Raw genomic sequence first — 15,674 nt, forward strand, 5'->3', positions numbered from 1 at the left:
TACTAGCTAATAATTCACACCCATAGAGCACTACCATAAGTACTAAAAGCCCAAAAAGAGTCTGGATAGTTTTCCAATCCCATAGTTTTGCCTATCTATATATTTTGAAGAGCATAAAACACTTTTCATCCTCTTAAAGTTCTCTTTTTTCTATAACCTTCCCAACTTAGGTTGTTGTTGAAGTCAATTTTGAGATATTTGTACTCCATAATTTCTTGAAAAATATTTCCTTCAAAGTAGAATATGTGCTGGCTTTGCCTTCTTCTATTGGAGAAAACAATGATTTTATGGTAGGTCGTCTTGTGACTGTTTAGCTTATTTTGGCTAACAACCATTGCTCAACTTATTTAGGAATTATTTGTAGAGCTAGTGGTTTCATGAATGTTTAATTTTTCTACATATTAGCAGTCATATTGAAGTTGTATTAATAGTATTAAAAAAAAAACGTGCAATCAAGATTAGAGTTGTTCAAAAAGGGAAAAAATTTGTGGAGCCATATGGCATTTTTGACAATATGCAAGTTGTGACAAAAAGGAGGGGTTTTTTTTTGGCAATATGTAAGTTGTGGCTTATCTTTAGCTTCTCCTTCTTGTCACAACTTATTTTGAATTCCTAAATAATAGTTGCTTTATGAACGCAAGGAAAGATTCTAAATTATCCTTTTCCCATAATTAAAAAATTACATGGGAACACTTATGATAAATTGGAATCTTTCCCTATTTTAATGGAGCAACAATTGTTTAAATAAGCAAACAAGGGTTGGTTATTGGTAAAAATAACACTTGATTTCACCATATTTTTCTTTCTTATTTTTACTTGCCTACAAATTTTATTTGTAAGAAATATTATTAATGATTTCATTTAAAAACAACATTTAAGAGAATTGCTTAAAAATAAGCAATGATTTTATTGTCCATGGAGCTAATATTGACTTATATAAGTGCTCTTCCAACCCAAGAACAAATTTAAGAATCATAATAAAATCAACAGCACAAATAAAAAGTTATCATTACCCCACCCAAAAGAACACCATCTCCAACTTACAAATTTAACACCTAAAACTTTATGAAATACTATTAAAGTTCTGATTTTAAAATAAACCTATAAAAAACTCAAATTCTTCAATTCTATGCTACAGCTTCGCCCAATATATAAAATCTTTAAAAAAATTCTGAGAAACATCCGAAAGTCTTCCACCACTTATAAAAACATCCCATAATCTTCGTGCACTTATGGAATCGCGCTTCCAGGAAAACCGAAAGCTCAAATGAAAACCTCAAATTTTTTGTCACTACTCTACATCGAAATTTCAGGGTTTTACTGATCATATGGCAGATCAATAAATAAACTCCAAACAAATCAAATCGCAATATTTGTGATCAGTTTCAGTTTGATTTGTACAGTACAATGGGAGATTATGCGACTTCTACGCATCGAGAGCACTGGCTTTTCACTTCCGAAGATTTGGTACATTATTCTTTGGGATCCTTTTTTCAGTTTTAATTAAATTTGTGCCAGGGAAGCCTTTTTTTTGGGGGAAGAAATACTACAAATTGTATTTGGTTATTTAAAAAATTAAATAATTAACAACAATTTGCATTCGGTTGTCTTATTCTGAACAAAGAACAATTTGTTAAGTTATAACCGTAAAAAAATAATAGATATTGCAGGTATACTTCTGAGTTTTAAAAGAATTTGTACACTTTTTTTTTCCAATAATCTTATCCAGTTTTCTTACATTTGCTGTGCTTGTGGATGCTATTGATTTTTCGTCGAAGAACTAGAAACACATTATAGAGATTTAAGTTTTTTAAGTTTGGTACATTATGTTTTTAATAATAGTTTCAGTTTTATTAAATTTATTGCGTCTGTTACATGTTGCTCTTTTCCTTGAATTAAAGACCAACATTTGCAGGGATATTTTAAAATATTATTTCAAGTTTTAACAAGAAAACTTGGTCAATTTCCATTAATTTGTAGTAACTTTTGTTACTTTCAATTTGTATCCTGCTTCGACTGAGTTAGATGGAGTATTTTACCTGTCCTTAACAAATTTTTAAGTTATCACGTTTCTTGAGATTTGAACTCGTGCCCTCTCAGCTCATTTTTTTTTTCTGTGCCCTACGAGTTGAATGCTGCATTTTACTCAATTCTAGTGTAGTACCATATCTCCACCAATTTGAACCCGGTTCTCTATGAAATCCAGCTAATTTTACCTCGAGTTTATTCCGTCCGATACCATTTTAGAGAGATTGTTGTTTGCAATAGTGTACCATAATTTGAATTTGTTGGCTTGTTTTTAAGCTCGAACGTTGTAATTATAGAAGCACAAAATGCACGAGATAATCTGAAACAATTAGTCTAGGTTAATATTTTTCAAGTTATTTATATAAAAAAAATGACAAAACAAACGTGCCAGAATTTCACACCGTTATAGCAACATTGTACATGCACAAGAAAGGCTAATATCCTCACTATTAACTATGAAAAGATCAGTACATATTTGGATGATCTCCAGAGAAGAATGGCCTAAGCTAATGAAGCCGAGTTTTTTCATTTCATTGGGAATTCTGCACTCAATGATTTGGATGTGTGTTTTACCCAATTCAAACACTTAATCGTATCTTCTGAAATTTGAACCAGGGTATCTGTTGTGAAAATGAAAATTCCATCACTTTCACTGCTTGAGTTTGTAGAGAGTTTTTTTGTTTACAACAGTGTAGCATAATTTAACTTGTCTGCTTATTTTGAATTTTTGAAGTTTGAATATTGTAATCACAGAAGCCCACCACCAGAAAACTGAACCTTACATATCTGAATCAATTAGCATAGATTTGTATTTCGAGGTACTGATGAAAGACATGAAAATTGAATGTGCCATAATTTCAGCAAAATGAGGAAATATCTGCCCTTCTATAATATTTGTTAAGGAAATGTGCATTAATTGTTGTGTATTATCTTTGGTGTTAAAAATAATCACTCTCATGGCCAAGAGAAGATGGTTTATGGAGAATAATGCTGTAGTTGGGTTGTAGTCACAAACATAAGAAAATTTTGTGTCCTCATCAATCACTATGATAAGGTTAATGCAGATTCTAATGATTCCTTGAGGAGAATGGACCAGGATAATAAGTTTGGACTGAGAAATCCTTACTGGAACATATCATCCCTTCCAGTGCCTCTTCTAAAACATTAGCGACCAGGAGGCATCATATACAGGTGTAGGGACAAGAATATCTTTTTGAAAGGAGGCACATCAATATATGAATAGTAGTACAAGTTTGCAACTATAGTATATCTATATATCATCCACTAGGAGATGTGGATATAGTCATATAGGTATGGGGATGAGATCACTGTCTGCATAACAGAGTTTTCTGGTGACTCTGCATAACACTGAGAACCAACATTCATCTAGATGATGTCTGAAAATGGTGACCATCACTTGCTCCTGTAATATCTGGAATTTGAAGAGAGGAGTTGCTGACCCTCTATATCCTGTGCCACAATAAGATGTCTGAGATATACTCTGATTACTTTTCAATGAAGGGAAAAACGTAAAAATAACACACTGATTGCATATATCTGCAAGGTGCTAGTGCTAAGAACTATAAATTAAACCAGTCTAATTCAAAATTCTAAAACAACTTTATTTTTCTGAATTCTGGTTATTTTCAGATTTCACAGTTTAATAGAGCCTTCCCAATTCCCAGTATATTCAGATTCTGTAACTTAATAAGAAACAACTAGTAGTAACACTGCATTTTGTCAATGTGGTGAGCTTGAAACTAATGGTGTTTTCTTGGCCAAGCCTTAGGTTCAAATGCCTGAAACTTGAAAGGCATGTTTATCTGTTAAATTGAGTAATGTACTGTCATGTCCCTTTCCAAAATTTCCAATAAAAATAACAGATTTGCAATATAAATAATAATCTTCAGCAAGCTCTATCCAAATAGCAGCAATCAATCATACTCAAACAACACCAATAACTAACTAGATAACACAAACTTGCACAAAATAAATCAAACTCTAGTAGCAACCTATATTGATTATAATCTGATTAGTGATTACTACAGCTAAAGGATTGTTATGACAGTCAGTACAACAACCACACACAACAACTACAATTCTGCAACAAACAATGCTCGAATGAACTATTGAACTTCCTTGCAAATTCTTGAAGCTCCAATGCATTTGTGGGTTTTCCTCCACAGAAGAAATTTCAAACACGAAGTACTCTAGAAGTGAAAACAATATTCGCTTGTATCATCTCAAAATGCAAAGTTTTGCTAGTTTTGTATGCTGCAACCCAAATGACAAAACTAGACGGCCTTAACCTAAATTGGTGCCAAGGCCCACATTTGAAATCCACACGCTACATCACAGGTCAGCCTTAGTGGGCCTTTTGCATGTTACATCATAGGTTGTCCTTACAGGCCTTACAGCCTTTCTCGTTGGAGGTTTGAAGTTCCTCCTTCCTTCTGACTTGGCACGTGTCAGGTGGTAGCTCCCAACTCCAGGCATGTGTCAGGTTGTAGCTCCCAACTCCAATCACTGATAGCTCCTTGGCATGAGTCAGGCAACAATCCCAATTCCTGATCTTCGACAACTCCTTGGCATGCATTCGGTGGCATCCCTGATTCTCAACCTCTGATAGGTCCTTGGCATGTATCAGGCAGCGACCTCGATCCCCAACCTCTGACAAATCCTTGGCCTGCGTTGGGCAGCAACTCCGATCCTCAACCTCTGACATGTTACTGGCATGGGTCAGACAATAGCTGCAGTCTCCAAACTTCGATGACTCATTTAACAAACAGTCTTTCATCAGATTTTGAAAAAGGGACTTGACATGGATCACTTCCTGCTCTAAGTTATATCTCATCAGACAATTCAAGGTGCAAGTACTTGGTAAATAAATAAAACTCACATGGCATCAATTCTGTCAATCGGGTGGGCTGAAAATCACATTGACTCTTAAAGCAGAGGCCCATGTCCAAATGCTTGTCTCTACATCTTCACAAGTAAAATTAATTAAGGTATCACAACCATCATTAGGTGTGCTTTTCTTGCAAGATAAGTTCAGCTGGAAATCCTGGATGAACATAGAGGAATAGATATCCTCCATTGTGGCAATTGAAGCCAATGGTTTCCCCTCAAGTGGCATTTTAAAGTGATGTGGGAAGGTCCAAATTATTCTCGAGATTGAAACCGAAGGGTACAAAAATAAAACAAAATATAAGACAAACAAAAAGAAGAAATTTTGTTGTCTTTCCAAGGAAGGTTTCATACATCAAAATGGCAGCTGGTTTTGCTAAGACCTAAAAAACTACTTTTTTTATAATGGTTGTAACTAAGACAAGGCTAGAGATTTGCTCTTCAAGGACACCATCTCTTGGTTCTGTAAATAATTCTTCCTAATAATAAGCCTTCTATTCATATAACTGATTTGTATTATAGGGTTTCTATTTTTACTAGATTGTCTAGGGTTTACTAATTAAGAAGTGTCTTTCCTAGTTTTAATTTAGATACTTTACTTTTGGTCATTGAAGTTGTTTGTAGTACTTTTGATTATTGCTGTACTTTTGAGTTCTATTGATTTATTTTGATCTTGAATGTACATTAATATAAATTCTTTCTTTATTGCTACTTCTTTCGGTTCCTCCATTTTGTTGTATGCGTGACCAGTGTGAATTGCACTACCCATAAATCCTTGTAGTTATATTGGCTAGAAATCCTATATGTAGTATGAAGATGTCAGCCCCTGGGCATAAAATATCAGTAATTGTGGCTTGCAATATTGGATAAAAGCTATCTCTTACACTTGATTAGTTCATATTGCACTTCACTTGTAGGACAGGCGTACCCTAATCTTGGATGAATGGACTGATTGTGGAGGTTGGGATAGGTTAATGATATGAGGAGCACCGCCCTACTTAGTGATGCTATGGTTGTACTTTTTCATGTGTTGGTTGCACTCATACCAACAGTATGGTTGAAAACTTGAAGCTCATTACATTACAAAAGCATCATGGATTTGAAAATCGAATGGGGCATTGAAAAGTTTCAATGTGTGAGCTACTGTACAGTGATCACAAAAATGTTAAGCAATAATGTTAATCTTTCTATTGGACTCCTCAAAAGATTTGTATTTTGTGTCAAAATAGTTGCAGTAAGAAGTATATAGCCTAACAACAATGCTAGGTTGTATTGGCTTGAGCATGCTCACAAACATTAGTGGGACACGTTTATAAAAGATACCCTATGATATGAAACATGAGCAGAAGCGAATGGTGAACAACACTGAGAAACTTTGCAGATGAAGTGCAAATTATGGTATAGTATGGATGGTATAAAAAAGGAAATCCACAAAATATGGATATAGTGAGTCAAAAATCTGACGGGAGTTACTGAAAATCATATTAAGGAGTTTGGTTACCCAACTAGCCTAGAAGTTCTCTCATCAAATAATCTAATTGCAGGCAGTATGATTTGATTTGTATTTCCAAATTATTGTTATATCTGCATCTTGTTGGCCTTTTTAGAAGCTTTGTACTTTGTTTAATTCTTATTTTAATCTATTTAGGTGGCTTTTTTTAATAAAGGTTTAACTGTAAAAGATTGCTTGAATTTTTAGGCAATGTATTTGTTGTTCTCACGTGCATTGTTACATTGATCAATGGCTGTCTTTTCCCAGAGCTTGGCTGGCCTTTATGAAAGGCCTGCAAATATGATTGTATCAGTCTATACCAAGTCTGTTTAAATTTAAGTTTAAGGCTGTGTAATATATTTTGGTCAAGGTTTAATCCTTAAAAGATCAATTGCATGCAATGCATTCTTTGTCTTCAGAAGTGCTGTTACATTCAAAGCTACAACAATGGTCAGCGATTGGTGCATTATTTACATGTTTGATGTGGTGTGTGCAACTTCATGTTTTCTGTTTAACCATTTTCAACAACATGACCTTTAGTTCCATATTTGTAATGGTTGTTTAACACTTGTTGGCATATGGAGATGATTACAATTAGGTATATTCCTGGCAAAAAACAAAAGCAAATTGTTTGATCAGAAAACATTGTCAAAGTTTATTATAAGTTGAAATGGTGTATTGTTTTAATAATTTAGATGTGGTGTCTATAGGGCTCCATGCCTGCAAAGATAACACTAACAAAAAGGTTTATCAACCTTTTAAATCACTACAAAGCAAACACCCGGCCTTGGCACATGCAAGGGTTGCAGCTAACCTTCTGTCTTCTTGCCTTATGATCTCAGACCCATTTGAGAGGATACTGTTGTCTGTACCATCCTCTCTTTAACATCCACTACAGGCTTCTCAAGCGACCTAAGATCTTGTCCCAACACCACTTCCAACATAGTGGGAATCTCATCACTCAAAATATTTTCTGACTGAGAAAGGGGAATGGGTACACAAACACAACATCCTCTGGAGGCAAACAATCAACATCTAAATTGCTTGCAGAGGAGGGTTGGGGAAAATTTTTAGCCTTAAAAATGAATCTTTAATACTGCTTCTCCTGAGGCATTGTAAAGAGCTTAGTTGAAGCTTCTGGAGAAGGCACTAGAGCTGGGCTAGAACTCATAGGAGGTACGGGGGGATGCTGAGACAACTTACCTGAAGACCTCAGCATGGTTAATTTGTTAATGATGGTGTGTAGCATCTTTCTAGCGTGATGCTTTGCCATGAGATTTTTGTTTTAGGCTTGAAGAGTCAAATGCCATATGGCTCATTTTAAAGAACCTGAAACATTGGAAGGTTAGATTTGTAATTCAGTTGTTTCCATATTCTTTTGTCTTCTTTAAACCAGATTTTATCTGGGAGATCTTTCATAGTATCCAGCTCAACCTGAATATGGGCAAAGCTGGTGTGGGAGAAAACAGAAGGGTTTATAACAGCGAACTTAAATCTCCCAAGGGAGTTCAAGGTTCAATCCAAAACTGAAGAGGGAGGTTAGGAAGTGTAATCCATGCTGGCACCACCTTGAAATATTCTGTTAAAGGGTTGAAGTTGGATACCATTTCTTCATGATAAGGGTGTTCTTCCACCAAAGCCATAACCTGCCCTTGGCCCTTCAGGATTAAATCTTTACGCTTAGTGGATTTAAACACTGCTAGGAAGAAATCCTGTGTATAGGGGTACATTTCTACACTCTTATCCATGATTGGCTTCCAATTGCTATTCATCCTTTATGCATTTCAGGGAAGCTAGGCTAAAACTAAAAGTGATCAAATCTACAGACCACACTATTTACTGCATAGTAAGCAAGGTTGCACGGGTACGGGGGTACTTGGAGACTTTAGAGACTGGTGCTGGTACTGGTATGGCTATTTTTTCAAAATAGGAGACGTGGGTACTCGGAGATGCCAGTTTCTTTTAAATATAATTTAATAATTTATAGAAATTCTGAAAATATAATGACATTGAACATTAAATATAATGACATTAAATATAATATAATAATTTAGTAATGGCTGTTGCAACGTTTTAGGAAATCCTTGTGACCTGCATTTGTTTTGAGCATTGTTTTTTTTCCGTTTGTACTACATTTTGATTATTTTGTTGCCTGTTTTTTTTTTTTAAACATTTTAAGGTTTCCTTTTTTTTTTGTTTGGCTTGGAGATGGTGGGAGACGGGCGGATATGTTAGCGGGAAGTCTCCTCTCTATGGAGACGTTTCCAACCAAGTTTCTGGTGCGGGATACGTGTCCGAGTACCCATGCAACCTTGATAGTAAACTTCCCTTCCAATACTTCAACCCAAAAACCAAAAGAGGTTCTCTGAGCACTTCAAAGGTTTAATTTTCCCAGACCTTAAGATGTTCTGCATGCACTTAACATCAAGCAGAGACGGAACTGAAGCTGAAAGCCCTGAGCACTCAACAGCCGAGGCTAAAGACATTTTAGAGATAGTAGAAGATTTTTTACCCTGGATTGAACGTTTTGCCCCACTAGATAAATACTTAGTGCCAACAGTAGAGATGCCCAATACCAGCAGAGTTAGAGGAAAGAAAATAATTTCTAATAATAATATCCAAAGAACTTTTAGCCTCATTGTGTTTTTTTGTTTACTCCGATTTTTTTGGCTCTGCATGAAGAATGTTTTAGTCCTAGATTTTTTTGTGGACGTGTCTTGTGGCTTTGCATCTCAGAAGTCCTGAATGATCATGAAAATCAACACTGTTGGACATAATTATGTGATTGCAGGTTCGTCACACTCATTTTGTTATCCAATGCCCTCAACAACCTATAGTTGTTGTTATGGTGCCAAATTTTAACTAAATTTTTCATCACTTTGTTTCCAGTCAATCAATATCAACACTCATAATTAATAAGATATATAAGCTGTACTCTCCCTGTTCTAGAATGGCTGGAAATATATGATTTCTTTTTGTATTTCCTAATATTTTGAAACAAAGTAAAAAGAACAGTAAACTGGAAATTGAAAACAATTACCCCGTTAATAAATATCTCTGTTCTTCAATGCCTTCCACTAAATGGATCTCCGTTTATGTAGTCCACAAGGGAGTACAATAATTTACAATTCTTATCTCTTCCCAAGAGAGATGTCTTCTCCAAACTAACCAATACCTCCTATAGACTAATTGCATGTTGCTTCATTAGCATCGTGACTGATGTACTTAAGGGTTGGTTAGGGACTAAAGATTGATGATTGTGGAGTCTCTTGGTTCGCAGCATTGGGAAGAGAATCGAGTAAGATTAATTTCTTAAATTGGGCTTCATGATAATATTAAATTGTTAAGTCTTATTGATAAGACAATTTTCTGGGCAACAGTGATATATATCTATTTCAAGATCTGATCTTATTTCTTTTGATAGGTCTGCCTATTTCAGAACCTAGTTTCTTCTGCTCTTAAATAGGAATTGTTTTGCAATTGAATTGATTCCCAAATGAATTACAATAGCCTTCCTTTTATACCCTTCAAGAGTGCCCTTTCACTAAAAGATGCAACCCTTCTAACCAAGTCGGCCAACTTGTTTTTTAATTAATGTTTTTTATTTTTCCTTGCCCAGATGGGCGCTAGAACTGAGGGGGTTGGCCAGAAAATAATTTATTTAAACCTCAGGTGGGGCATGACACCACACTCTTTCCTCTAAGCCAGTGACAACAATTCTGACTTCCTTGGTGATATGGCACTGGTAATCCCAAAAGGCAGATTATCTAACCCTTGGCCTGCTGCTGAAAGATGGTGTGAGGCAGCTGTTGATAAATAAACCCTTGTGCTGTGCAGCGTTGGCAACAATTGACAGCTCCTTGACTCATCTTAACAGCTGCACATATTCCTAATGTCATTCTCCCTTGCTTGCAGAACTGTGAGCTGCAAACAACCCCAAACTATACCTATAACAGCTGCGACCTCCTTGAATAAGATGTTAAATACTGTAGATGATCATGACACCTCAAAGTAAGTGTAAACGCTGAAATCAGCTATGGTGTCCTTGGTAGTTACCTGAAAATCAACTTACCCAGCTGTAAACCTGATGCAAACTCTTCAAAAATTATCTCCAATACAACGTCTGTGTGAGCATGCCCTAAACAAAATGAGGATTTTTATCCTCATTTCCAACAATAAAGTTCAAGAGTCTTTTCATCCTCCAAGACCCTAAAAAGCCATGGGCTTTTGTCCTTGGTTGTGAATTTGAGCACAAATGCTCCAAGTGAAAATGCCAAATTAAGCCATGTTTTAAAATTTCCCTCCAAAGTATTTAAAATCACTTTTTAAATTAATTATAATGATATTATTAAGTTGCCCCTTATATGTAAAATCGCTCAGCCCAACTTAAAATCATATTATCAATTCTTTAGCTCTAGAAAGGGGACATGACACAAGCTGTTATCTAAAACATTCTGTCAATGACACAATCAAACTGTAAAGTATATATGGAAATTAAAAGTTACCTTTCTGTTGAAGGCTTAAGCAGTGGTAAAATTACCTTTCACAAATATGTAGATGTAAAATTATAAGGATTGGTACCTTGAATGTTTGGATGCTTCTCTGTTCAAATGCCAGATGCACTGTGAGATGGATCTGTGCTATTATATTATTTTCAATCCTTATTTTTTTTTACGTGGAATCTCACCATCAAGCATTACTATTTTCAGATGGAAATAATTGTTTCTGTAGTTTTGCACCAACATATGTAAGTGTCGCTATGGATTCATAAATCTTATGATCTCACACCTTTTGGATTGATAAAGGTGTGGACATAGATATTTTATGTTATTAGGAAGAAAGATAACATGTTAAAATTACCATTAACGATCATTTATATACAATATTTACCAAGCTTATGATCTGACACCTTTTTGAATTGTGAAGGTGTGGAAGCAGAGATATATTAATATGTTTAATTAGAAGAAAGATGATGTGCTAAAATTACATTGATAGCATTGTATCTGTGATTGAGAAAGCAGATATATTGACTGTACAGGGACTGGTGATATGTAAAGGCTGAATATAGAAAATTATTTAAGTAAACTCAAACTTGGTTTACTGTCTTTTTCAGGCTGAAAAATATCGAGCTGCAAATGAACGAGCTGCAACAACACTAAGACAGGTAGAACTAAGCTGTTGATTATCCCAAACACTTTATTCTCCTCTTTAAACTCAACTATTATTTTTGTGGAAGCTGTTAGTTTTATTATAAGTGTTTATACATGGAGGCAAAGGAGTTTCGCAGCTGGTCAACTATTCTGTTTTTACTTTTCAGGAGTATGTCTTTTATTTGTCAACGTTTTTAACATATTCACATACTAAAATTTGAAATTGTTTGTACTTTTTGTGTTATCATTTTTACCTTTTATTGTTATTGTACAATTTAACCGAGATCACAAATAGAAATAGGGTGCTGGTGGTGAATGAGGCTCCAATATATGACAAAGATAATGCCAAGTATCCAGGGAGCAATAAATGTATCCTATTCTATTTGATAATGCTTTCTAGATAAACCAGTATTGACCCATCACAAGAAAAATGAAAAGATACGATGCTCACAATAATCTATATTGGCGTGGAAAACACACAATATACCTACTTAGGAACATCAAGGAATTATTTTATGTATGCCTAATGATGATTATAAAATACAGTATTACTGAACATTAGCAAATACTTTATCGTGACTTCTGCATATCATTTTAGGCTAACTTATCAAATCACCTTGATATCTGGCCTACGTGTTGTTGGGCATGGGGCATAAGATTCTTTCCCTTCTATTAAACTTTACCTATATGTGGTTCTGATTATTTGTGGATTTTACCTGGAAACAGGCTTCCTCTTTTTTCCAAAAATATAGATTGTAAATTTCTTATCAAGTTTGCATGTATTTTGACCTATGTTACTATGTTCTCTTGGAACCCTGCCGATACCTGTCTGGGTTCGGGTCTGGGTCTGGGTCCAGTACGCCACTAGTGCCCAGGCGGGAGCCCAAGTATACCTGGGTGAACCTAGGGCACCCAAGGGCTGCCCAAAGAAAAACAAAAAAATAATAACATTTTTTAGAAAGCATTTTTATTAACAAAAAAGTGCTAAATACCTAATTTTGCTCTTCAATCTCATTGTGGTCTCCACTTCTAGACCCCTTACTAGTTATTGGGATCTCTTGTCACATAAAAAACTTGATTACAATGAGGGGTGGCAAAGAATTGGGATCTAACTCTCGAGTGTGGCGACTTAGACATTACCCATACTAGAACCAGCAATTGTGTATATATATAATACAGCCATACCCAGCCGTATTATTCCCAAGAATTTTTTGCTGTAGCAGCATACTCGACCCCATTTTAGAACCAGCAACTTATGTATTTTCCTAAGGGAGTCCTTGCAGCATTCTCATGAAGATATGCTTTATCAATGTGTTATTGACAATTTTTGGTGAATGATGATAGATGTTAGTTGTATACCAAATTATATAATTGCTTACTGGTCACTGAACATATATATATATATTGTACATTTAAGTCGTCACTTGCTTCGATCACTGAAAATTATTATGTGTGATGAAGTTTCAGAATTCAATTTTACTTTTGAAGTTTTGCTGACATTTCTACACAAAATAACCTCTTTTGAGACACATAATGCTGAGTTCATGACATGTTATTGATTGATAGTGCCAAAATAACTGCTAAGATTCTATCAAATTCTCAAGCTCATTTTAATAATCCTTAACAATTACATTTCAAATTCAGCAGAGTTCATCTAATGAGTTTGGCAATATTTCTTATCCACAAAAGGCTTTGAATGCCCAATTTCTTTTAGATGCAGATCTTTTTGAGCCACAATTTGTGGTATATATTGCTAATAGTAAAATTGTGTCAGAAGACTAGAGCATTTTCTTGTTAATGGAGGAGCATCTGATGTAGCTTGACTCTAATCCTACACTCCCTCTTTATCAAAATGCTCTCTAATATCTATTTTGCAGATGTTTTCTTGCTTTGTGGTTTACCCTGCTAACAGTAAAATTGTGTCAGAAGACTAGAGCTTTTTCTTGTTTAATGAGGAGCATCTGATGTAGGTTGACTCTAATCCTACACAAACTCTATCAAAATGTTCGCTAATATCTATTTTGCAGATGTTTTCTTGCTTTCTAATGCTGAAGAAAATTCACCTGTATATTGTCTAACCATTGATGAGAGTTAGCTATCACGAAGAACTAAAATCTTGGACATGGTGATTTTTATTAAAAATATTGAGAATATTTTTTTGTTTTTGTACAGTATGGATCTACAAAATTAGAAGTTGAACTTGATGGGTCAGTGGAATACCCTGGAAAATCAATTGCTGCAGGAGAAAATGGTATAACGTGCATTTGAATCTTTAAACTACTGTTAATGGGCTATTTCAAGATGTTCAAATGGTTTCATATGGAGTTTTGTTGCATTAAGGTCTGCGGATTGCCATATTTTCAATAAAAATCATCTTGCAGGAATGAGTCTAAGGGAATTGTAAATTATTAACTTGCTCTTTGGTTTCATTTTTTTTGTTGTAATGCCAAAGTAATATAGGTTAAGACTTTACTAACAGAAATGAAAATTGTATATTTTTGAAGGAAGCCATTGCCTTATTTGTCTTATAATGTGTACACTGAAGTAAATTGTAATAGAGGGGAGTGATTGGGAAATATCTTTTTTCTATCATAATGCTGAGACATTAATTTGTTTGCCTTCTCTGCAGGTTTTGTTAGGCAGGCGCATCTCCCAGAGCCTCTCACTGTTGATGAAGAGTTACTCTTGCGGATATTTTATGAACAAAAAATACAAGAAGTCTGTGGAGCTTTTAAATTTCCACATAAAATTCAGGTTTGTTGATGTTTAAGTTTTTATAAGGGGCTTCTGGTTAACTTAAGTTATGAAGCAATTATTCCCATTGGTTGTTTGCAGGCAACAGCAATAATATACTTCAAACGTTTTTATTTACGGTGGTCAGTAATGGAGCATGATCCTAAGCATATTATGTAAGTTGCAACCACTGCACTTGAACTTTCTTAACTTCTGAAAAGTTGAAAGTTACTGAAGTTACTGGATATTTGTGTAACTGTTGAACCATGGTTTTCATTAAACTGGTTTCAAGGGAAAATTTCCTTTTTTTCTGTGTTTGATGTATTAATGGGAAGATCATGGTCAACAAAGGCTATCACTTTTCATGATTGTTGATGTGATATCCACATTTATGAGGTGTCTAGTTCTAGTGAACTTCTACACATAGCAATGATAAGGCATGACATGAGTTAACCAAGAAGTTATGTAGTTAGATAATGATTCAAACTTCACACAACTTCAAAAGGTGACATATGATCACACTACTGATTAGTTATTGGCAGATTGAAGAATATGAGCATTTTTCTGCTTATAACAGTGTGTTAGAAGTTTAGAACCTATGGAGCAAGTCAAAAGAAAGAGTATTGAACCAACGCTATCCTTCTTACTCTACAAATTTTAATCATGTTAAATTGAGATGGATGAAGCGCCAATGCTGAGTGGCAAGTAATTGAGCATAAGGAACCACTATCACAGAAAGTAAATTCAGGTATGAAATATAACCCACACCACATTATTATGTAAACTGAGTGAAGCCATAATTGATGGCAGCAAATAGAAAAAAATTGCATCTAGCATAAAGGTGTATTCAGTTGAATGTGTAAGGAATTAAAGAGCATGCAACTGCAATTAGAGCACACAATGATACTTGATATCAACTTGTTGGAGATGTGGTTCCAGTTAGTTGAAAATCAATATGGTGTGAATCAAAATCTGCTGGTCTCTATTTTGTGTAAAGTAGTTGTGCATTGCATGTGTTAATAATAGATTAAAACATTTGTTTTTATTACAGAGCTTTAAGTGCAACAACTAAAAGATCCCAACTTGCAGTCAGTAGCTCTAAATGCAGTAAGTGGAAGATCCTTTTTTAATATCTTTAACTCAGTTGAGGAGCGAGCTAGAAATGAAACATACTCTTTTTGATGGAATCTCTAGCATAATTATATCAACTATGTTGAGGAAGAAGGAGCTAGCTGGAATCTCTATCATAATTATATCAACTATGTTGAGGAAGAAAATCCAAAAACCATAATCATAATGCAAATAGCATCTATGGAATCTTACAAAGGGTTACTTGGATTGTATGACACTCTGGTTAGATTTCA

The 15,674-nt window shown here is 34.8% G+C and overlaps 1 protein-coding gene across 2 annotated transcripts in view; it reads left to right on the forward strand.

The window, feature by feature from the left end:
- Positions 1–1,127: 1,127 nt before the first annotated feature.
- LOC131070831 (cyclin-H1-1) overlaps positions 1,128–15,674 on the forward strand; it is a 74,100-nt gene continuing 59,553 nt past the window's right edge. For both annotated transcript variants that reach the window (XM_058006497.2, XM_058006498.2), the window contains exons 1-5: positions 1,128–1,467; positions 11,541–11,591; positions 13,750–13,828; positions 14,207–14,331; positions 14,413–14,486. In XM_058006497.2, coding sequence (XP_057862480.1) covers positions 1,408–1,467; positions 11,541–11,591; positions 13,750–13,828; positions 14,207–14,331; positions 14,413–14,486 — 389 coding nt within the window. In that variant the 5' untranslated portion in view covers positions 1,128–1,407. The remainder of the gene's footprint in view (positions 1,468–11,540; positions 11,592–13,749; positions 13,829–14,206; positions 14,332–14,412; positions 14,487–15,674) is intronic.

The sequence above is a fragment of the Cryptomeria japonica genome, chromosome 11, assembly GCF_030272615.1.
Source record: "Cryptomeria japonica chromosome 11, Sugi_1.0, whole genome shotgun sequence".
Classification (NCBI taxonomy): Eukaryota; Viridiplantae; Streptophyta; class Pinopsida; order Cupressales; family Cupressaceae; genus Cryptomeria; species Cryptomeria japonica.